The sequence below is a fragment of the Nanorana parkeri genome, unplaced genomic scaffold, assembly GCF_000935625.1.
Source record: "Nanorana parkeri isolate BGI_ZX_2015 unplaced genomic scaffold, ASM93562v1 scaffold16, whole genome shotgun sequence".
NCBI classification, from domain to species: domain Eukaryota; kingdom Metazoa; phylum Chordata; class Amphibia; order Anura; family Dicroglossidae; genus Nanorana; species Nanorana parkeri.
In genome coordinates this window covers 3,142,948-3,167,461 of record NW_017306284.1, presented here as the reverse complement: position 1 = coordinate 3,167,461, position 24,514 = coordinate 3,142,948, and the positions used below count along the sequence as shown (strand labels likewise).

Sequence of the window (24,514 nt, the reverse complement as noted above, 5' to 3'; positions counted from 1 at the left end):
ACCAGACCTAAAGGGCCTGGTATGACATGGGGCAACATGGCAACACACAAGATAAGAAGACCCTGCAAAGAATCAGGTGCAAGGAAGTATTTGTAGCTGCTGACTTATTTTTCAATGTGTGGGTGAAGTTCCTCTTTAAAAAAGGCATTTCCTAGCAAAATCAGACACTAATCACAAGCGAGAAACAGAAGTTTAAAGCTTGGTTGAGGTTTCCGATTTTTTTTTTCTTTTTTCTAAGCCCCAGACAAGCATGCACAATAAGGAAATACAACCGCAAAAACACTTTATAGGTGATAGAAATATGTTAAGGTTCTCTTTAAAATACATGAAATGAGTCAAAATGGAGATGAGCTTCTTTCCTAATCACCCCTCACTTACATTCCCATCTACTATTCTGTACTTTGAGGCGGAGGTGTCCTTCAAGGCTCACGGTGGAACATTGTTTTTAAAAATGAAACCAACACTTTACAAGGGATATGCTAAACAACCGAACAGACAAGTTTCTGGATGACTCTTCCAAGATATAAAAGAGAAGAAAAGTAGATTTTCCAGCTTGCTGTTCCAGTCCCAAAACAGTTTTGTGCCCAATATCCAAATGACCGCAAAACTAACACGACAATGGGCAGCCTTAGTCCACCACGGCCACAACAGGCTTCTTCTTCTCTGACACTTCTGGCACCGTGCCTGCTTTGCTGTGTTTGCGACGATTCATTTCCCTGCAAAGGAGATTACAGTTAATATGTTTACAGAATAATATTTGAGAAAACTTTTCCTCCTCTGAAACCTCACACATATATATTAGGGATGCATCGAAATTTTGGCCGACGAAACATCTTGCCCGAAAATGGTACTACGGGAAAAATGCCGATAGTACCAATACAGGCCAAAATTGAGTGCATCCCTAGCTTCTCCCATCCCCGCTGGCCACCAGTCTGTGTCCCCTCTAATCCCTGCTGCTCTCCCCCGCCTGTGTTGGCAGAGGCAGCGGGGATTGAAGGGGACGCAGACCAGTAAATACCCTTCATGACTGAGGCCTTTTTTTCATTTTTTTGCACCCATGTTATAATCCACATTGTAGGCCTGAAAAGTACTTAAAACCCCCAAACATTATATATTTTCTGAAAGCCAAGACCCTATAGAATAAAATGTTGGCAGTTGCAAATGTTTATGTTGCACGATATTAGCACAACTCCTTATCAAACCCCAAAATCTAGTGAAAAATGTACTTAAATGCCCCAAAACACAATAAAATACCAATTTTTTAAAATAAAATACAAAAGATGAGGTTACAACGAGTAAATAGATACCCAACATGCCCAGGTTAAAAATAGCGCGTGTCCGTGAAATGGCAGTCGGCTTTACAAGTTTAAACAGAGTCCCGGCGGCTTTCTGTTTAAACAGCCCCGATGCAGGCGACGTACGCTGTATGTCGTCAGTCGTGAAGGGGTTAATCAACTCTTTGCCTACACACCTATCCATTGAATAATGTAGTAATCAAATTTTTCCGTGTGCAAGGACAAGATTGTAGATCAATTATTAGGTGTGCAGTATGCCATAACCACATTAAAAAATATGATTGAAGACCCACAATGAAGCCTTTTTGCATACATTAAGTGGCTTTGTAGTATGAGCGGGCTATGAAGCCCACAATGACCCTTTTGTGAGGGTATAAGATTTTTGTGACATGCAAGTAGAATGGAAATTGCACTTTGCCAGGTGGTCACATCTGGATTAAAAACCAGGAGAGGAAGAACATTAGAGTAGCATGTTACAGAAGTCACCTACCAATCCAGGAAAGGGATAGGGCATTCCAAGGGGGGGCAATGTGGCTCTCATTCTGAAATATTTCGGCAGTTCATAGGAGAAAGTGTTCTCTCACCTCCACAACAGTAAAAAGTTAGGAATCTGTCCTGAAGTTTTGTAAAATCCTTACAATGTGCATCAGACTTTTTAACCACAGCTGGCAAATTTTAAGTCTGTTTTTAAAACACACACACACACACACACCACAAAGTGACAGCAAAAAATGTTTACATACTTCTTGCGACGAGCTTCCTTCATGATGCGTTGCTCCTTTATCTGGCTGTATATGGATTTGGGGAGGTGTCTGTGTCTTGAAATTCTCTTGATTTGCGGGTGATGCTGGAATTTTTCCTTAAGCTTCTGGTTATAGTTCTGAGCAGCCCTCTCACGTGGCGTCAGCTAAGAGACAAAATATAAAAGTTGTACATTGATAAATTCTACCACATGTGCCAAAATGCCTTTTTAATTTAATGTTGCTACCGAGGACCAAGGCGCAATGTTTCAGTCTCTATATTGGCATGTACTGTTCTGGCTGCTTAAAGCAATATTACACTCAAACATTTTTTTCAATAATGAATCCAGATCAAGCAAATATATATTGTCCAGCAAAGTATTTCTTTACATTTTTACACAAGCACTTAGTCATATTTCCAAAAAGCACCAACTCTCTTAACTTTGTGTCCCAGAACTTCCTGTCCAGTACAAGATCACCAGGCAGAACAGTCTCCACCAGCTGTCCATCTACTAGCTTGTAGAAGGGAAGTGGGAGGAGCATAGAAGTGACTTGCCTTGCTGTGCCCCGTGTGTGTAGACACACACAGCTCACTAGCACACACAAGGGTGGCTCAATAGGACCCTGCAAGGGAAAGGAACCACCCTAAAACAGGATATCAGGGCCAGTGCTCAGGGGACCAGCTGATTCTGCAGAAAGCCAAAACCATTAAATACCATGCAACAGCTTCCAAAAAGCGTCCCTTAAGGTCAAAAGCAGTTTTAGACCAAGTAGAAAACAGCGATAGTAAATTAGAATCACTTGCAGAATTGAGTGATAGCGATTCGTTGGGAAATTCGTCATCGGACACTGAAAGTGACGACAGCGACGATTCTGCGACCGAGCTCAGTGATGTGCAAACTTGGTGCTCTATTGTCTATTGTCTGGTACAGATCAGGCAGCGCCCCCAGAATTCCCATTTACTGGACCATTTTATTTATTATATTATAATTTATGATTTCGTGTTTCAAACTTTATCAAATCCGGGATGTCTAGTAGACTCTTGTTTGGACAGATTTAGGTGAGTTATTCCTAAGATTTACTAAGAATTACAGGCCTACAATATAACACAACAAATTGCCATGAAAAACAATGTACCACTTTGGCATGCTAAAATCCTGCATAATCATACCACCAGGGAGGTTAAAAGGCTTGTGCACCTGTGCTTTAGCGTTCGAGCAACGTGTCTCCACGCTAGTAGCCGGACCTCGCTGTTTTCTGTGACATTGCCGCTTGAGTATACCTTGCATTTTGTAACTTTGTTTGCTCTTGTTGGTGTCAGTGTTCCCTTCCTGCTGCGCTCTTACATTCCCTCTGTTTTCTGGATCTTGTATCTTGTATGTACCTGGTGTCTTGTTCCGTGTGCTGTGGTCCCGCAGTGTCAGAGAACCTGGGAACTGCCCAACAGCTCAACATCCACACCATCAGTGGCTCTGGGGAAGACCAGATGGCTCCTTAGATCCTGCGACTCTGGCACACCTGCGTTTGTTGTGCCTGTCCCTGCATCTTCAGAGACCTGTGTAAATGTCCATTCCTAATTCACTCACTATATACTGCTCCGCAAGACCCAGAGTTTATGATTCCTGGTGCTCCAGTGCCCTAATCGTGACATTTAGCAGTTTAACAGTCACTGATGCCCTAGAATTATTGCTCTCATGCCGATTTTTTTTCAAATTAATTTTTTTAATGCGACTTTAAATTTGAAAAGAGAATGTAGCAGGTCCTCTTTATGGAGACATCGGAAGCCTATTGGACCCCTAAGTTCACCCCAAAGATGATGATGAAGCAGAGATCCTCGTCAGCTTTTCCTCTGGCTACAGCAGCTGGAGAAATGGCAGCCTTAAAGCTGAAGTGATATAATACACATTGCTTTAGAGTTGAGTAATGAGTTCAGCCGCTGGAAGAATGCTGATCTCACTCTCATCGAAGTGTGCAAAGCCATGGGGGACTGTGGAACCCAGGATAGCCAGTGGTGGCCGGGGGGGGGGGGGGTGGGGGAAATTTTTGGTGGGGGTGGGCGGGGGGGGGGGGTGTTGTGCATACTCCCCGGCACCGTACAAGTGATAAGGTGGCTTTATAGCTGCTGGATCGATTATATGTAAACAGCCATCGCCGGCTGTTTAAAACAGTACCAAGATCTTGGTATAACTGCTTCAGAATGCCGCCATATATTTACATACGGCGGTCCAGAACCAGTTAAAGTATATGTCAGGGCAAAAGAAAAAAAAAACATTTGCAGTACATCTCTATGGCAGATACATATGTCACCATGTTTTCTTTGTTAAAAAGACAAAAACACTGCAAGTACACAAAAATTAATCTTATTCTGCTAAGAGGCCAGTGAGAGTCCAACTTCATGCAGTGAGCCGACAACTGTGCCTTCTGCTACATTGAAATTCCAAGCAGTGTTGTCAGCCCAGCATGAGTTCTCCCCCGGAGGATTACAGAACACTCACTGATATGAGAGGGTTTCAAGTGAAGCTAACCTGCAGTTTAGCAGGAGGGGGAAGTGGCAATCCTCTTAATGTTCGGGCCACCAAAAAATTAAGTATAGTGACTTTTCCTTTAGCAGGTATGTAATTCCATACAACTGATCCTGTGCTGACAAGGTCACTTTAGACATTGGTATCTTGCTGTAGAATGCATATATTAGTTTTCACTTATCACGCAATGAACAGAGAGCACAGGTCTACTTTGAACTGAAAACACCCTTTAATAATCACTATGACCTCCCTTCAAAAACAAACACCAGGCAATCTACTGACAATACTTAGCAGCCCCCAAATACACCATAATCACCGACATCTTCCTGAGCCAGCCTATACAGAGCCAAAATTTTTTTCCTATTGTGCAGCAAGTTGTCGACAGCCTGCGAGTGCGAGGGCTTTTATTCTAATTAAAAGCAATGATTTTCTTTAATTTAATTGAGGATGAGCAAAGTGCTGTTGCTGATTTAGTACAACCTAAACAGTTTTGTAGACGAGAACCTGTATGTATGCATACAGTGCATTACATGGAGAGCAGAGAGATTAACCGTTTCATCCCACGGAGCCGATCAGTGTGTACTGTGCAGAGGAAGGGGAATTCAGTTGGTGTATAGAAACAAAGGAGATTGCAAAAAAAAAAAAAGTGACCCATCGAGCGAACCGCCCCCTTTCTTTTTTATTCTGCCTGTTTTGCCTGAGTATTGACCGTTGTTTCTCCCAAGCATGTTTACAATCACTACTGCTGCTGGAAGTCTGTTCCAAGCATCAACTACTCGCAGTAAAATAATACTTTATAACAGGGATCAAAATTTCAAGTCCTGAGCTACTAGCCACCAGTTGCCCACCTAACCCCTACCCTGCCGCAGCCTTAACTCCGCCCCTAAACACACCCTCTTAAATAATCTTATAAATTACACTGTTAGATGTTTTATGCAAAATAAAGTTACAAAAATAAATATTAACAACAACTTTAACAATATTACCATAAAGCTCCCTGCCCCCCCATATAAAATAATACACTCTTCCCCCCTGTTCCATGCCCCCCACATATAAAATATTACCCTCTCCCCCCCTGTTCCCTACCCCCCCACACAAAATAAGAATCCCCCTGTTCCCTGCCCCCTCATAACAGGCAGATCCCTGGTGATCTAGTGTGATTACTAAGGTCTGCTGCAGACCTTACTAATCACTTAGAGCTGCGGCTGAAAAAAACAGAGAGCCCAGCAGGAGCAGCTGCTCCCACGAGTCAGGTACGCGGTCCGTTACCGCAAGCCTTTCCACTCGCCAAATGCGAGCAGGCGAGTGGAAATTTTGAGCCCTGCTTTATAAGGTTAGTTTTGAACGTTCCTTCTGGTACTTTGAGGTCATATCTCTGTGTTCCTGATCTTAGCTTTATATTGAAAATACTGCCCTCCTAAACCTTATTCACAACAACCTCAATGAACTGAAAGGTTTCAGCCCTTCTTCAGAACTGGACACAATATTCTAAATAAGGTCTAACTAAAAGGTCTACATAGTTGTATCAGAACCTCATTCCTCCTGCTGGGGATCCCTCTATTAAGAACGAAAGGTCTATGTAGAGGAATCAGGACCTCCCTTCCTCCTGCTGGGGATCCCTCTAGTGATAACTAAAGATCTATATACAGGTGAAACTCGAATAATTAGAATATCGTGCAAAAGTAATTGCAGTAAGTGCTGCAAAAGGGGCCCAAACTAAGTACTGAGTACATATGCATGCTTGTACTTTTCAGAGGTCCGATATTGTTCTATGTACAATCCTTGTTTTATTGATTGCATGTAATAATCTACTTTTGAGGTTGTGGATTTGGGGTTCTTGGGGTTTTCATGAGCTGTAAGCCATAATCATCACAATTATGACAAATCACGGCTTGAATTATCTTGCTTTGCATGTAATGAGTCTATCTCATATATTAGTTTCACCTTTTAAGTTGCATTAATGAAATAAATGAACTTTGCACGATATTCTAATTATTCGAGTTTCACCTGTAGAGGAATCAGGACCTCCTTCCTTCTGCTGGGAATCCCTCAAGCGATAACAAGAGATCTATAAAGAGGAATTAGGACCTCCTTTCTGCTGCTGGTGATCCCTTTAGTGAGCTAAAGATCAATATAAAGGAATCAGGACATCCTCCTGCTGGTAATCCCTCTAGTGATAATGAAAAATATACTGTATATAAAAGGTAATCAGGACTTCCTTCCTCCAGCTGCTGGTTGCTCTAGGGATGCACCCTAGAATTCTAGTCACTTTCCTCATTGCCAGGCCACACTGTTTGTAATCATCCTAAACAAGCAACTCAAATCTTTTTCCTCTGTAGTTCTGACCAACATCTTTCCCCCAATATTTTACTCAAAGGATCCCCCCCCCCTAACGGCATTTAGATAGAACCGGCAATGCCAAATCATGTTACAAATATCAACCCTATTGCACACCTCTGTGTCATCAGCAAAAAGGCATAACTTGCCCACCAAACCTTAGGTTATTAATAGATCATATTAAAAAAAACAGTCCGATTCATTATACTCAGCCCAGCCGTGAGGGTGGTGTTTACAGGGCCACTCATGTCTTGAATCGGCATGAATGGCCCAAAATCTAAAAGCCTAAAACTTGGATGCAGTGGCACAGAGAGGAAAGCCCTTTGAAAGATAAAAACAAATACAGGACAGCATTGAAGTTTACTTTAGGTCCTAAACCTCATCATATATAAAAAAAGAAAATAAGATCACAGTCACGGTCAAAAAATAAAAACAAAACCATATTAAGGGGCATATAAAAGCAGTGAATAAGACATTCACTGCAGGTAAATCTTCCAGATTCATGTGTTTTAGATGAAGCACATTCAGTGCTTTATAAATAATACAAATTAGGATTCAATTAATTGTGCTTTCTTGTTAAAGCGTTGAGCAATGACCTGTACACTGCAAAAACAGCGCTATTTACAGTAAACCGGCGGTGGTGAAAAGCTGGATAGCGCCTCCATGTGGCCGGAAAATGAACACATTAACCTAGAAGACTCCTGGAAGTAATTAGTATAAAACAAAACACTAAATTATTCACATTGTTTTGAAGCTTTCTTGTTGTTGTGGTTTATTAAACTTGTACAAAAACATCACTAAACCGATTTGTGGGATATGTTTTTGGCAATCTAACAAGGCACAGTGTATGTTAATAGTTCCATCCTGATCAGGAGCTTCAGTCATAGGAGAAATAATAACTAATAAATATTTGTCCAAAAACAAATCAAAATGTTAAAAAGGTGAACTCCGGGAAACAGATTTTTGACAGTAGCAATGTAAAAATAAGTGACCTGTAATGAGAGGTCTCCCATGTCTAGTCATTTCTTTCATTACCCCCATACAATAACGTAAGCGCCGAACTTCCAGCACTGAAAGTTAAGCTTCCCATACACTGCAATATTTTCTTTGTTAAACCTGTGGGCTGAATGAGGAAAATACAAGAGAACCTTCAGTCAATGCTTACAAGCATTGCTCGAGGAATCTTCTGCTGTCTTCATTGTATTCTGACAGTGGCCGCTGGCAGAATATCCGTGCAGAGCCGGCAGCTTATTGGCTGCCGGCTCTGTTCGTTTGAAGACTTTCCAACTGACTTCTTCGATCAGCTGATTGAAAGGGTGCTGTGTGAATTTCAGCTGGCAGTCTGATTGGACAAGAGGACATTCTAATGTTTATCTGCCACTCCCCTTGTCCAATCACATAACGCGTTGACTTCTCGAAGAAACTACAACATGTTTTATGCACAGACACAGTTGAGAGTAAAGTAAGGCATACAGGGTTAGAATTCCAAATGGATGAAATCGTTTTCGTACAACTTTGTAATCATTGATGGGGTCAAATCGATGATCAATTTTGACTGGAGTGATGAAAAAATGTGAAAAGGAGCGTGTTGGAAAATTTTTCTCGATCAAATGAAATTCTAACAGTGAATGTGGTTTACATTCAGAAAACTCCATTCATTCCAAAATCGAACATTAAAAAAGGAGAACTATGGAGGTGTGTGCTTTTCACTCACCTCATAGTTCTAGCCGACCTGTGACAATGAGACTGTCACAGGTCGGCTCAGTAGATCGGGAGGTGAGCGAACACATACCGGCGTTCGCTCGCCTCTCGATCCTGTCACTGCTCTCTGCCGTGACAGGGGGAGGGGCTGGATTCCCCTCTCCCCGCTCCGATCTGCCAGCGCTGACTGGCGGAACGGACGGGGGAGGGTACAGCTGGCTCTGCCTCTAGATAGGCAGAGCCAGCTGTCACTCACGCAGCAGGGCGGATCCCGTCATCTAAGTCGTGATCCGCTCCGGCTGCGGCGTCTCAGTATACCGCAAGCTGTAGCTCGCGGTATACTGAGCCTAGGGTGACGGGAGGACGCTAGTTTGTGTCCTCCCGTTACCCGAAGGAGAACTATGGGGAAAAGCCCTGACCCCATAGTTCTCCTTTAAATAAAAACGAAATTTGGAATGACAATTGCCTTGTTTCTGATGGCATTATCGAACGTTTCAGCAGGATTTTTCGTTTTTAGCTCTGGAAGTTCGGTGCTTACATTATTGACATGGTCAAAGTTAACTAATGCAGCAACAATCAGATATATCTATCTATCTATTGTACAGGACACCAGGGCTGGGTCCTGGAAGGACGCTATATTTCCCCTCTGTTTAGACTGTGGTCCCTTTAAAGGATGAGACGGGGTTAACTCACCTGCTGGAGGAAGAGTGTGTTTAAAAGACAGGAAGTGGTAGCTAGCAGGTGAGTAGTGTGGAGGAGGTTGGAGAGTGGGGATCTGTGTACTGCTGTGAGCTTGAATGTCAGTACTCTTGCTAGAAATCTGTAGACTGGGAAAGTTACCCTTGAAGTCTGGGACTGTTTAAACTGCGATTGCAGCTCTGAAATCATGTCGGTGAGACTGTTCTTTTGTGTTGTACTGAAGAGTTGCTGTTTAAGTTGGCCAGCTGGTCAGTGAAGATGAGCTGTTTTGTTATTTTGCTGCTGTGAAGCTATTTCAGTTAATAAACTTTACTTTATTTGCAAAGCCTGTGTCCTGCGATCCTGCTGGATTCCCCTAACATTACACTATCTATATATATCTACATATAGATATATCTATATATTAAAAAGATTTGAGTTGCAGTTGAGTAAAATAAGTATTTGATCCCCTACCAACAAACAATAATTCTGGCTCCCACAGACTGGCTATGTAACTGCAGTTTATAACATTTGTATCATGTGTGTTTTTTCTGGACTTGTGGTTGATATTCTGTCTCTATCATTTAAAATACACCTATGATAAAAATTATAAACCTTTATTTCTTTGTAAGTGTCATAGGGCACCATTCATCCAAATACTGTATTATACATACACTCTGTCTCGTTTACCACGTGAGGACACTCCCTTTTCTTTCATTTCCCCTCGCTCTAATATAGTACTGTCACTTAGCATGTTTTCTCTATATGGTTAAGTAGTTGTGCCCTGCAGAGGATTAAAAGGAGGAGTGCAGTTGTATTTGATACTAGGGCAAATAAACCATCTATGTAATGTGCAAGGATAAGAATCAGCCATTGCCACTGTTGTTGAAATGACGGTTTTTAACCTGCTGGCCTAGGTGTCATCATCAGAGCGGGCCAGACTTTAACTTTAAAAAGGTGCAAGCTCCAACGCTGTCATCTGTATCCTTTCTTTGCTACCTCAATTACACATGCAGGTCAAAAGACCCAGAAACTTCCCTGGCTATTGTGTGTACCAAAGCAGTGGTTCACTAAGTAGTGAAACAAGATAATACCCCCGGAGCACGCACCTTCACAAACAAGTCTGCAGTGGCAGTTTGCTGATTTTTTTTTCTTTGCAGGTTCCCTTAAAAGGAAATCAATCTTTCTATAAAAAGATAAAAGAAATGGAGAGACCTGGCATCTTAATTAAAGAGGAAAAAGCACTGGAGGTGCTAATGACTCACGCCATGATCTGAGGTTATACAGAATGAGTCACATCCCTGAGCCGTGTTCTGTGCTCTGGTTATGCAGTCTCTCTGCAGCCGCAATTAACAGATTACTTTCTTGGACAAGACGAGCGTTCTTACCAGGCCAAGTTTTTCTGAAGGGTTGGCTTTCCATATGCGGATGTTCATTTCATCCGAACCGCAGAGAATATATTTGTTGTCCGATGACCATCTGGCACAGGTTACATGCTGCATCCTCTTTGTGTGAAACACTTCCCTGAGACCAATAAGACAGCTCAGAGTTAAGGTACGTACTGCAAAAACAAATTTCATGTCCCTAGCCCCACCATCCTGCTACTGGTAATAGAAAAACACTAGAGGATGCCTTAGATCAGGGGTGCCCAGTAGTTGGATCGTGCTCTACCAGTAGCTCTCAAAGCTGATGCTGGGGGATCAGGAAGGGTGTGAATGGCGGCCTCTTTATTCCATTTTGGTATATTTATTTAGCTGTGCACACGTGATTACCTAATAGCCTGAGTCTGCTGAGCCAAGCTCCCTGACACCTTTCTGGTGGATACTGGTGGTTGAAGTGCTATGCATTACATCAAAGAATATTAGTTTACACAGCCTGTGAGCAAATTACAGCTAGGTGAGCCAGGAGAGCGAGAGAGGAGAGACAGCCAGGAGAGCGAGAGCGAGGGTTTTTTTTTCATTGGTAGATCTCATGGTAGATCTCATGTAGCTCGTCATTTGAAAAGTAGATCTTAACACAAAAATTGTGGGCACCCCTGGCTTAGATTATGCTATTTGTTAAAGAAGAACTCTGAGGAATGTTTTTCTTAATCCTTGCAGTGGGGCTACACCTGGCACTGCAAGGGTTAAGTGCTGCTTTTGGTCTAGGGAGGAAAATAAAGTTATACTCAGCAGACCCTCATAGCTGGCTGGCTGTTAGATCAGACCCTGGATCCTCTCTCCCCCTCTGCTGCAGCAGTCCAAGGTCCCATGAGTCATCATGTTCTATACAAAGTGTATATGATGTGAGGATGCTGAAGGACATACCATTGCTGCAGCGGAGTAGACACACTGAACGGATCACTGTCCCTGAGAGCGGCTCCGGGGATCAGGTGAGTATACCTTTGTTATTTTCCTCCCCAAACCAAAACAAGCACTTAACCCTTGCAGTGTGGGGGTAGCCCCACTGCAAGGATTAATATTATTTTCCCCCAGAGTTCTTCTTTAACATTTATGGGGCTTTCTAATTGGCTAAAGATTTATCCAAACCCCCTGATGTATCTCGAAAAAAAACTAAGGTGGATCTAAACCAACAAATAAACCATAAGCAATAATCCCTTTATTTCCCTCAGTACAGGTTTCCATAAAGAAAAGAAAAACCCTGATGTCAAGGTGGCCCTGTTCTCACCCTGCGTTGCATGCTGCAGTTTTAAAAAGGCACTGACTTGCAGTTCCCCATCAAAGTTAACTGAATAAAGACCTCTAAAATTTTATTGCAACAATAATAAAAAAAAAGTTTCATGGAATACATGTGTTCAATTGCACGTCATACAGCAAGAGTTTTCAATCACATACTGGTATACACAAGCCCTTAGCACACATTAGCTGGCCCTTGGATGTTTCTATAGTATGCTGCATTCTCACCTGCTGTGTCCACTTTCAACTGAGAAGATGCGAATGGATTTATCAAAGCTGGCAGATACAAATTCCTTTCCAGTAGGGGAATAATCCACATCCAGGACAGCAGACACGTGGTCCATGTGCACCCTCACTGGGCTGTCCATGTAGCGCATGTCATAGGTGTACAGCCTGTATGGATGACCACATGAAAATAAGATGCTTGATCTTATAAGTAAACAATTGGGAAAAAAATACTCGATGTCTGTGAAGAGACTGGGATGTATAAAACCCGACAAATGTGCATGTTCGGCTGATCCGAAGCCACATGAAGCAAGCTGATGTACGGCTGATTTCAGACGATATACGGCTGAAATTAGCCGTACCAGCCTGAAGTGAATAGCTGAACAGTGTTCGGCTCACTTCACTTCTGATTGGTCATTCACTCGGCTGCCCTCGGCAGCTTTGTGAATAGACCCCATTGTCTATTTCACTTATAGCATATCCAAGAATCATATTTCATAAACTATTAATTCTGAGTGGCATGCAGTACTCCCGACACGTTTTGGAGATTGCGCCTTCAAGGGATACCTCCAGCCAGTATAGGCTACATAGCCAGCTAGCCACAAAAAGAACATTCTTTCAGATTCCTACGGTCTATATATTCCAAGATTGTACAGTGCATTTGCAAAGCTTTAAGTAAGCTTCCAGCAGCTTAGTTGAAAACTTTATTGCTGTGTTGTGCAAGCACATGCAAGAATACAGCAACTCACGTTATGTGCGTTAAGAGCTTTGCGATTCATTTTGAATGGCATCCTACTGCACCAAGGCAATGCAGCTTCAACATACATGCATTGCAGCTCACCACAACCAACAGTAACCCATTGCAGTGTGTTGTGGTGCATTCCATTGCCAAAAATTATGCATATCCATTTTCTTGCTTGGGTTCATTGCCAGCTCATTCATTTGAATAGGCTGCCTTAGCAAATACAGACTAACGTGCACAAAAAATTAAAAACATGTTAACACAATGCACCCCAGCAGAAAAGTGGGAATCCAGCAACCTACAGTGGACATACTTAACAAGGATCTTAATGAAAACACAGGCTGTCACTTTAAAGAAACTGCTGCAAGGCTTCGGATAAGCATCAGCACTTGAAACTTAAACTTAACCAATAACAAAAAATGCAGGTAAAAAGCACAAAAAAACCCCAAGTATTTTAAAATATTACTTATAATAAATAATCAATTGGTCCATAAATGATTTTCTATTCCCTTGAAATAGGCCTTTAAACATGCTAGAAATTTTGACTAGTCAATGTATTACCACCCCCCCTCCATTCTTGTATCCTCTTCTAGGATTGTCTAATTACTGTCTGTGCTGGCCTAGCTCCTCCACCTCTGCCTTTACCTTCATTAAAAACATTTTCTATTTAGCCTTTCATGTGGCTGCAGGTGGAGCAGTGCAGGATAACACTATAGAGAATCACATGCGTCTGTTGGAGCTGCTGACATCACAACCAAGCAGCACTTTCCAGGCTTTTCAATATCTATATGTTAAATGCACATATAATCTTATAGGAATAGTGTTGTTAAAATGAATAGTCTGGAGGCCGGGTCTGTTTAATTGAAGCTGATTAGAATGACAGCCAGTACTCTCTTCAATCTGCTCTGCACATTCTCAAAATGAACCTGAAGATTGCTTTCAGAACTTCAAAGATCTGTCTGAAGCATGCTGGAAGCTTTGCAAAATGCGTTTTACAAGTGTGGTGTACATATAGCTCCTACACCAACTGAAGCCTAAGTGAACAAGACCTTACAGCTTTACCAAGCCATCCCTGTGACAACCCTTCTTCTACTTACTTGTAGTTTTCATTAGCAGCCGTAAAAATAAAAGCTTCCATGGGGTTCCAGCAGATCGCATTTGTTCTCATTTCCAGAATAATCTGTAAGAAGAGAAAACCGTGCTAGTCTTAACTTGCGGTTTACAATAAATCAAACTTTCAGTCCCAGTTTCATTACGGAAACATAGCCTGTCACCATCATGCCTAAACCTATTTTACGGACTCTTCATTCCACGTACATACCGTATATACTCGAGTATAAGCCGAGTTTTTCAGCCCATTTTTTTTTGCTGAAAAGTGCCCCCCTCGGCTTATACTCGAGTCAGCGTCTGGAGCTGGTCAGGTTTCTTCTTACTTACCTCGCCGAGCGTCGCGTCACTGCTGCTCCGGTGGGTGGCGCTCCGAGCGGGGTCATCTGGCAGTCTCCGGGTCCCAATTTAGGTGGCCGGTTCCTGGGGTGGAGAAATCAATCTGGAATCCAGGAGCCTGTCTGTCTAATCTAGGAGCCAGCAGGATTTTTTAGTAGCCAGCTCCATTGACAACTAGAGAAAACCTCAAAAGTTATGCTCCAGCTGTCATTTTTAAGGAGCATTTGCAACCCGGTATCAGTGCATAATATAGATAGATACACATACATATACACACACATATATACATCTCCGGCACCAGGGCCATATGAACAGAATGGACAGAACTTAACTTGCCTTTTTCAGTGGTGTAGGTCTCCGCTTGTCATAAAGGACAATACTTCGGTCAGCTGCGCAGCTTCCTAAAATGTGTGTCTGAAAACAACGAGACCCATTTATTCATCACAGCAAATCAACTATCCTCACATGTAATATAGAATCCATGCAATACATGTCAAAATAAATGTACAGTAGGGAAATTAGTATTCTTTGATGCACAAAAAAAAAGAAAAAAAGAAGTGCACTACTTTTTTTTTTTCCAACGCAACGCAATGGATCCAGTGTGAACTGGCCCCATTCAGTTTTCGGTGCCCTTCCGTTAGCATTCATTAAAAAAAGTATCGCAAAAGATCAGAAGATAAATCGGAAGGTATTATTGCAAGTCAACTGACCCTCTGCTGACTTGCCATTTCCTTCCATTTTGGTGTGAATGCACCCTAAAGAGGTTGAATAAAAAAAAAAAAATAGAACCATGTATACCCCACTTCACAATCTGTGTTGTATGTATGCCAAACATCCCCAAAATGTCCCTGCAAGAACAGGGCCAATCACCAAGTCATGATGTACTCATGATGTACTCTGCAGAGTGTGTTTGTCTCTTTCCCCATCTACGCCCCACCGTGCCAGACCAGAATAAGGGAGCAGCAAAGAAGAGCCAGAGGTCTTAGGCTTCATTCACATGGGGATGAGATCATGATTGCATGTAAAGAATTTGAATTATATAATACACACTGTATGTTAACCTACATTTAGCTTAGCTGCATTTAGAAAAATTATAAATATGTGCGTCCTTGGGCAGCTTAAATGTGTCCAAGTGTATGCAAATGCCGTACAATTAAATACACGTGAAAGTGATCTGGGACGTTTAAAGGCCTCATTCACACTGGCAATTACTTAAATGTGTTTATAGGACATTTAAATGCATATAGATTCATGATTTGATTTTAAATAATATAATTTACACTGTGGGGTTCACTTATAAAAAATTCCCCAGGTGTATGCCTTCTTCATGGCACTTGCGAGCATAGGAAATTCCTATACTTGTCAGTGCCGTCTAGGGGCACTACTGGCGTGCAAATGGCATCTGCTTGTTACGCTACACCGTGCAGAACTTTTATAAATGAACCACTGTGTGTTTAATTGCATTTAGGTGCACCAAGTTTACCTGTGTCAAGGCATATGAATTAAGGATGCACTGATACCGGTTTTTCGGTATCGAGTACGAGCACCAATATTTGTATTTCGGTACTCGCTAATAGCGAGTACCGATACTAGTGCTGCCACTAGCATGGAGCCAGCTTTCCCGGGCAATCAAGGAGCCAGACACCGTGTCATTGCCCGCCTTCTTAATTGCCTGGGTAGCCAGCAACATGCTGTTTGGTCAGGAATCAGGCTTCCGGGTAAATCAGCATCGATTCGGCTTGCCGAACTTTATCTGGTAAGCAAAGTTTGATGCAGAACAAAACACATGCAGGAGACCCGTATGAGTAATGGCTGCTGTCTTTGAACCCATTATACATACACTGCAACTAAGAGTGAAATGCAGGAGTAGGTAACCTAGGCCCTCCAACTATGCTGAAACTACAAATCCCAACATGCCTGTACCACTGGGAGTCATGCCTGTGGCTGTCAGAGTCCTGCAATGCCTCATGGAATTTGTTGTGCCACAACAGCTGTAGGGCCAAGGTTGCCTACCCCTGATGTACTGTGTTGTTTGATGCAAACACATTACCTCAATGGGATTAAATCGGACACTGTTAATGCTGTCCACTCCCCACGAGTAAGATCTCACAGGACTCGTCCTCTGCTCATCCCAGATGTCCACCTGCTGCCCACAAGTGGCAAACATAGGATCCCTCCAATGATGGTCCACTCCTGTAAAGACAGTCTGCAGACAGACACAGAAAGACATTATTATTACCTGCACACAACAAGTGTTCTTACACTGAGAGAGATCCCTTCTACTCGTTACTATTAGAAATACATTAATCCTGACAATAACTCAGATGCATTATTTCTGCAGATTCCTAAAGCTGAATGCCAGGCACAAAAAAGTTAATTTAAATATATTCCTCAATAGCCAGAAACTATATAAAACCACTTGGTGTGCACTAAAGACCATTCCAAATCAGAATGTTACCATGTAAAAGTAGTAGTGACATCATCACTGTGCTATACATAGTCTAAGTAGAGATCAGAGTTGTGGGAGGACCCAGAAGGTTCCATGCCCTACAGGTTGCCTGCAGAAAACTACAGTAGGGGGCAGATACAAGACCAGTCACCCAGCACAAGGAGAGAGAGCAGCAGTGACTGGTCTTTATTACAGAAAGCTCCCGCACAGAGGTAGTTTCATACTGGGAGTATTGCACAGATCTGGAAGAAATACACAAAGCTCACCAAGAGTCAAATAAGGATACACATGGATCTTTTATTTAGACAATATTTGTTCACCCCAGAGTTGAGCTTTGAAGAGCATTTCTTCAGACCAAGTAAAAAAAAGTCAAACAATCAACATGGGAGCCAGGCAACTACCATATCTTCTTTAAAGAAAGTCCTGTCATTAGAGAAATATGAGGGGTTCTGAAAATGCTTGCTGCCTGGTTATTTCCAGCATTTGCTACTTTCCAAGTCACTCACCTGGAACATACAGGCGGGTCAGGAAAGTCAGAACTCTGAATTGGCATACTTCTTCTGGGGCAGTAACTCAAAGTACTAAAGTCACATGGTCAGCATGATAGCCAGGCAACTTGAATTTTCAAAGGGAGAGATCAGCAATGGCATCATCTGTGTGTTTCTCAAGATACTTTTATTGTAACGGAATCCTGGCATTGAGAAATGGGGAGTGACATTGCTGGATTTCTGAATATGCTAGCTGGCTGGCTCGGATTAGCTTTTTAGTTTCCATACTTTGTGAGCCGCTGACCCAGAACAACTATGCAGACTGGGAAAGTCAGAGAAAAGTCCTCATCTCTATACAGTCTGACCACAGTGTACCTATAAATCTTCCAGTGTGTTCTCTGTTATATTTACCGGTCTAGGACTGTGACTAACAACGTACTGAAGCCAGGGAATAAGCAAGACAGCTAGGCAACCAGAATTTTCAGAAAAAGGGGAAAAACAGCCTCAAATTTTGCTACTCATAGCTGTACGTTAACCAGTTGACATCCGCGGTGTTAAACCCCCTTCCCATCCAGGCCATTTGAAACCGTCAGCGGCGACCGGGTAGGGTTTATGGTTTTGGTGGGGGCAGACACGAACGAGCACATATAGGCGATAGGCGAGCTATGGACCCGCTGTTCGCCTATATGTGAAACACCCAGTAACGGGTGTGTGCAATGGTCGGGTCTTTTCTGCCCGTGCGTGCCCGCTAGGAGACGGCAACCCGCCAATGCAGCAGTGCCGTCCGTCCGTTTTTTTTACTACGGGCGGACGGCAAGAGGTTAAAGCAGAACTCCAGGTAAAGATTTGATCAACCCTTGCAGTGCGGGGGAAGCCCCATCAAAAGGGTTAGGTGCTTGTTTTTTGCCTAAGGCCAAAAATAAAGTTATAGTCACCTGATTCCCCAAACCAGCTTGCTTTTAAAGCGGTCCTTAAAGTGTCTCTCCCGCTTTGCTGCAACGGTCTAAGGTCTCCGAGTCATCTTGTTCTGTACATAGTATATAGGACATGAGGACGGTGAGGGACATACCATTGCTGCAGCAGAGGAGACAGGCAGGAGTGAGCGCTGTCACAGCCAGCAGGTTCTGAGGATCAGGCGAGTATAACTTAGTTCATTTTTTACCCTAGGCAAGAAGGATCACTTAACCCTTGCAGTGCGGGGGAGCCCCATTGCAAGGGTTAATACAATTTTTGCCCAGAGTTGTTCTTTAACTTTGCAGTCCATGCTCCAGAACGTTCAAAGAATGCATATGGCTTGCGGTCATGTGTGCACCTCCAATGACAAAAGCTAAGTCTAGCTAGAAAGAAGAAAGGAAGGAAAAGACATATTTTTTCTCAGTCTACCTTGCCCAGTATTGTATGTATAGGCTCCTCTTTCTCTCCATATCCTGGACTTTCCATCTTCCACTGTTTTACCGTCTTATCATCACCCACCTGAAAAAGAAAAAGAAAAAGAAAAAGAAAAAGAAATGGAATGGGTAAAGTTTGTTATTGAAAGTAATGTTTTAGACATTTGTAAATTAGAATGTGTTTTATTTATGTTATGACATCATAAACAGATGTTTACAAGTTTTATGAAATTGGTATAACTGTGTTGACATGAAATAAAAATAAAAATATATTAAACCATAAAAAAAAAGAAAACATAAAAGTGAAAAAGCTTTAATTACTTTATAAATAGGTTGGAATCGTAATAAAATGATCATCTGCTAGTCTGATGAAGTCATATCTGATTTCTGTGTCTGCAAATCACTAGGACCTGTGTTGATGACCTGTTTGCGTCAGAACTGCTTCTCTCCCCATACAAGTCAATGGGAACACAAAAAGTAGGTTGATGCAGCTTAGAATGAGGTCAAATGTGTTTTAGAAAGGGGTCACCTGCACGCCAATGAGCTCCAAGTGATCTCAGACTTATCTCTAACAAATTTCAAATACAAACAGAAAGTACAAAAAAAAATGTAATGCCATATAAACTATGTCAACACAGGCAGACAAAATTACTTCAGGGATATCAGAAGCTACTCAGCAATAGTTATGGCTATTTCAGATTTTATTTAGAGTACTTTAGAGTTAAATATTGGAAATAGGAATGAGCTCGTTTGGAATGAACCCAAAAAATGACATTGGGCCCTAAAGGGGGCGGTATGCTTATGCTTACATCATTGACCTTATATGGCCATATAAGGTCAATGTCACTTGACAAATACAGCCATGTGGCTGCATGAGGTCAATGATGCCAGAGCAGCCCACCCCTTTGCTTACATGCAGCTGCTGGTGGGGAATTCCATGATTGCAGCTGGTTGGGAACTTCCTCTCATCTTTGGAGATCAGTTTCAGACCTTGTTTGGGCTGAATCCAAGCTCACCCCTAATCATAAAACACATTGTTTTCTTTATATAACAGATACAAGGTTGCAAAATCTAGACTTTCCTGAAATATCTGTAGAATTTTGCATTGACTATAAGGTGGAGTCCAGTGGGAAATTCACTGATGATACTGATGTATAATATTTGGTAGTACATACTGTAAAAAAGGATGTTCCACAGAAGCGAACACAGAGTCCTCGGACAAATCCTTCATGTGCCTGTATGGTTCTGGTACACTGCCGAGTGGCCAAATTCCAAATCTTCACCTGAACAAAATAAACAGCAAGCTGGTCAGTTTTATTCCAAACACCTTTAAAAGAAATCTAATCTGAATTGGAAAGAATAATTTAAATACTCTTATCAAGCTATGATCATTTTTTTTAAACTTATTTATATTTAGTAGGTTCTTCGAAAAAAAATTTGAAATATATATTGGGGTTTTATTTATATACACTGCCTGGTCAAAAAAAAACAAAAAAACACACTAATAATTCATTGGACCGCCTTTAGCTTTGATTAGAGTGCGCGTTCACCGAGGCATCATTTCAATAAGCTTATGTAATGCCACAACATTTATTTCCATCCAGAGTTGCATTGATTTTTCACCGAGATCTTGTAGTGATGACGGGAGAGTCGGACCTCTGTGTAAAGTCTTCTCCAGCACATCCCAAAGATTCTCAGTGGGGTGAAGGTGTGGACTCTGCGGTGGCCAATCAATGTGTGAAAATGATGTCTCATGCTCAATGAACCACTCTTTTACAATCTGATGAATCCTGGCATTGTCATCTTGGACTATGTCGACGCCATCAGGAAAGAAAAAAAATCCATTGAGGGAAAAACCTGGTCATTTAGTATATTCAGGTTGGCAGCTGACCTCATTTTTTGGGGACATAACATTGCTGAACCTAGACCTGACCAACTGAAGCAACCCCAGATCATAACCCTTATTAAATGGGTTATGAAGGCTCTTACCCATTTGCTTAACTAAACCCAGGTGGTGACCTTTGTGTATTATGTAGGCAGGGAAGGACCATATGTGCCCATCAAATACTGCATACACATAGGGCTGCAACAACTAATCGACATAATCGATTATTGAAAAAGTTGTCAACTTTTTCAATAATTTATACAGCGCAATGCAATATACCACCAGCTATAATGTACTATTGCTGGGATTTGTTGTAGTCCTCTATAGCTGGTGATATTCTGCGTTGCGCTGTATAATGTACTATTGCTGGGATTTGTAGTCCTCTATAGCCGGTGCAATTCTGCATTCATTGCTGTATAATTTTACACTTTCCTTTTCACTATATTGCACACCACACTATTTTTCTCCACCGCTCCAACCTTGCTCCTGTGATGGACTACAATCTCAATACAAACTAGTAGTCCCATCACTGGAACCATTTTTAATTTTTTTTTTTTTATTGTTTATCCGATTAATTGAACTTAATAAATCGGCTAACTAATCGATTTTGAAAATAATCGTTAGCTGCAGCTCTACATACACATACTACTTACTGAATAGCAGAGCTGCACAGAGATTGTAATTGACTGTTTCTCACTTCCCACATGCATATCTATGGGTACTTATACACAGGCAACCATCTCACCAAGACAAATGGGCTGTCCGTCCTTGACAGTCATTGGCATAGCGACCCTCCAAATGTGACCAATGGTCGATAGCCAGAAGAGCAACATTTACTTTTCTCTCGGCATGTAACGGATTTTGCAACATGTTGATCCATGACAAACATCAGATTCTGATGTAAGGTATGGAGCTACACAGCCTGACTGTTTCATGCTAATGATGACTGCACATGTGAGGTACTGTGACACACAGCTGGAATGCTGCAGGCTATAGATGACTGTTGCCTTGATAAAAGCATCCCTTCCCCGAAATGTCACACTTTTTCCTTGTGACAAGAATAAATGTTTTCCTCTTTGATTTATCATGGTGTGCTGGTGGCTTATGGATAACGGCACCATCTATCTACACACCATTTCAGCACCCAGCAAGTTTTGGGCAAGTACACTGCACTAAGTATGATGAATCACATGATTTCCCATTCTGAAGATTTCTCACTTCCTGTCTTTGAGGAAGATTTCCTCTTTCTTCCTGTTGAACATCAAAAAAGGAGAGCAAATTGCACTTTTGCCATCTGTCAATGGAACACAGGTTCTGTTACAATATTTTCTCTCACTTCCTGTTCCCAGTCACAGCTGTATAATTTATTACTGCTCTTCCCCCTTCTGCTCCAAAGGTAATGGTCACCAAGACACAAAGTCACAGTGAATCTCCCAAACAGCAATAAAGAAAAGTGTCACAAGTCCTAATCCTTCCACTATCTGTTTAAGACAATACAACGTTTTGGGTGGAGTTCCCCTTCCGATGTCTCGGGTAAAGCCTTGATAATGGATTGTGGCGAGTCCCTTACCTCTCCATCACAGGCTCCTGAAAACACTGTTGACAAGCTCTTGGGATGTTTCGCCATACAGTTGATGCCATCTCTGTGACCATCTAATGAAGCAACGAACGGCTTGGCAAACACTCGCTCAAGTTTGGTTGCGTTGAGGGCTCTGGTGTACTCCCGAGGAACCTCGAATGGGTGCAGGGAAGGATCATAGTTTCGAGGAACTACAAAAAAACAAATGCAAACAAAAAGGTGCTATAAAATATATGTCATAATAACATAATACTGGATTGCAGTAAACTCTCAGTTAACCGGTATTCAACTAACCAGAACTCTCATCTAACTAGAAGAAGAAGAAAAAAAAAATCCCCTGTGTACTCACTGTTTTGCTGATCTGCGACATCCATTATTCTGGAAATGATCGTGTGTCTATTTGTCTTAAATTGCTTTTTATTACTGCACTTCAATATTAATATAAAGTCAATATGGTATGGGGTATGGCATTAGTTAGACCTATTTTTAATAGTGACTCTCAAGCAACCAGAGACTATATTTATCCGGACTCTACCCATCCCAGAGGATGCAGGATAACGGGGAGTTTAATGTATACATATAATACCGTCTCTTGCTCCTCTCCCCATCCCCAATCCAATTTAAATGTTTCAAATCATTTTATTCAAGAAAGACCTGCTCTGAGGCCCAGTGATGTTATCCACGGGTCTGTTTATATGGCCTCAGCTCCGTAGTAAGATTGAGTTTGGTGCGAGGGGCTGGCAGGCCTCCCTTAAAAATCACAGCACCCTGCCTCAAACGTTATATGAAAGACTACAACCCTGGTTCCCATTTGACGTGCATCCCTGCTGGCCACTGCTGCATGCTGATCAGTTGCTTCATCACACTTTAAGGGCCCATTCACACCACATCCAGATCATCTCCAGACCAGATTGTTTCAGGACCCAAAATGCATCCTAATGTATCCCTATGCTATTTTTGGCCTCTATTCACACCAGCGCAGTCCGTTCCAGACCAGAAATATACTGCATGTCTCATTTTGTCTGGTCTGGAATGCACTGGAACTGTAGGCAGGTCCATACCATTTTGTGGACCAGATCTGGTTTGGAAAATGGTGTGAACCTGGCCTAAAAGAGTCGGCCCTAATCGCACCTGAGGATCTGAATCCATGCACCATATAAGCCCCCCACGTATTTTGATGGATTTTCTGGTGTTTCTGTCAACGGCAATCATCAGCCCCAGTCTAAGGGATTATTATCTATTAGTATGTACTTGTAACACAGAAATATCAATGTTCATCGGAACTGACAGGACTGTTCAAAATCTGCTATTGCTCATTTCACCTGTATTTATAGTCTCAAAGACATTCAACCAGAAGAGAAAATACTCCAAAAATATTTGACTTTGCCCCATTAAAGGAGAACTATGGGGTCAGTGTTTTCCCCATAGTTCTCCTTAGGGTAACGGGAGGACATGAATAGCAGAACAATTTTTGGGTGAGCAGAACATTACATATTCACCCCGGAGCTTTAGCATCCTTGTGACAATGCAGGTGTCCAACGCTGGCTTTAAAACCAAGAGCTGACCGTTCAGGTGATTGGTCAGTTCTGAGTCTCTGCTCCCAGCAGAGGATGGTGACTGTCAGTAACTACCCAAGCCCATCCTGCAGGCATTCTCCCCTCCAGTCTCTGTTCCACCAGTGCTCATCGCAGGGACACACATGGGAGGGGGTGACCTTAGCTGACTCTAGAGAGGCAGAGCAAGCTGTCACTTAAACTCACCACATACATTGCAATCTGATTGTATAATCTCCTTTAGATCTACCAACAACTGTAGTGCCTGATTTGATACAGATTGATTGTATAGTTTAGGCAGGTCCTCATATTGCATAACTTTGAAATATATAAAGTTAAGGTCTGATCATAACGTGGATGGTGGCCCTTAAGCAGTGGGTGGATCCTGACAGCAGCTATAGTAAATGTGTTCCTGTGACCCAAAAGAGAAATAAAATGTAAAAAGTGTTTGTAAGGAAGGACACTTCTGTCTGCATCAGGCGACAATCATCTCATCTATATCTGATTGGCAGATACAGTCGTGCAGTTTATGTCAGTACCACTTTACACACATCTGTCCACATGGTCACCGAGACCGTCGGATCCGCTGTCACCATAACATCCCTTCCCCCATTCCTCCTCCGGTGTGTATGACCAGGTGTACAGTCCTCACCTCTCTGCAGGTCCTTCTTGGTCTCCCGTACATAGTCGTCCGGATTCCGACACAGCACCTTTACCTTCATGGTGGTAAACACTGCTAGGACCACGTGTTGCCGGAACCGGGCGCAGGGCTCACACTGACTGCGTCACTAGCAGTGCGGCGGCCATCTTT

General features: G+C 42.3%; 1 protein-coding gene across 1 annotated transcript; it reads right to left on the bottom strand.

Moving 5' to 3' along the window:
• Positions 1–601: 601 nt before the first annotated feature.
• On the bottom strand, positions 602–24,483 carry DCAF13 (DDB1 and CUL4 associated factor 13). The gene is made up of 11 exons (XM_018559429.1): positions 24,356–24,483; positions 22,142–22,341; positions 19,862–19,969; positions 18,682–18,771; positions 16,412–16,567; positions 14,698–14,775; positions 14,013–14,095; positions 12,177–12,341; positions 10,662–10,797; positions 2,039–2,202; positions 602–716 (listed from the first exon to the last, which is right to left on the bottom strand). The coding sequence occupies exons 1-11, from the start codon at positions 24,423–24,425 to the stop codon at positions 629–631; spliced, it is 1,338 nt and encodes a 445-aa protein (XP_018414931.1). The 5' UTR covers positions 24,426–24,483; the 3' UTR covers positions 602–628.
• Positions 24,484–24,514: the final 31 nt, after the last annotated feature.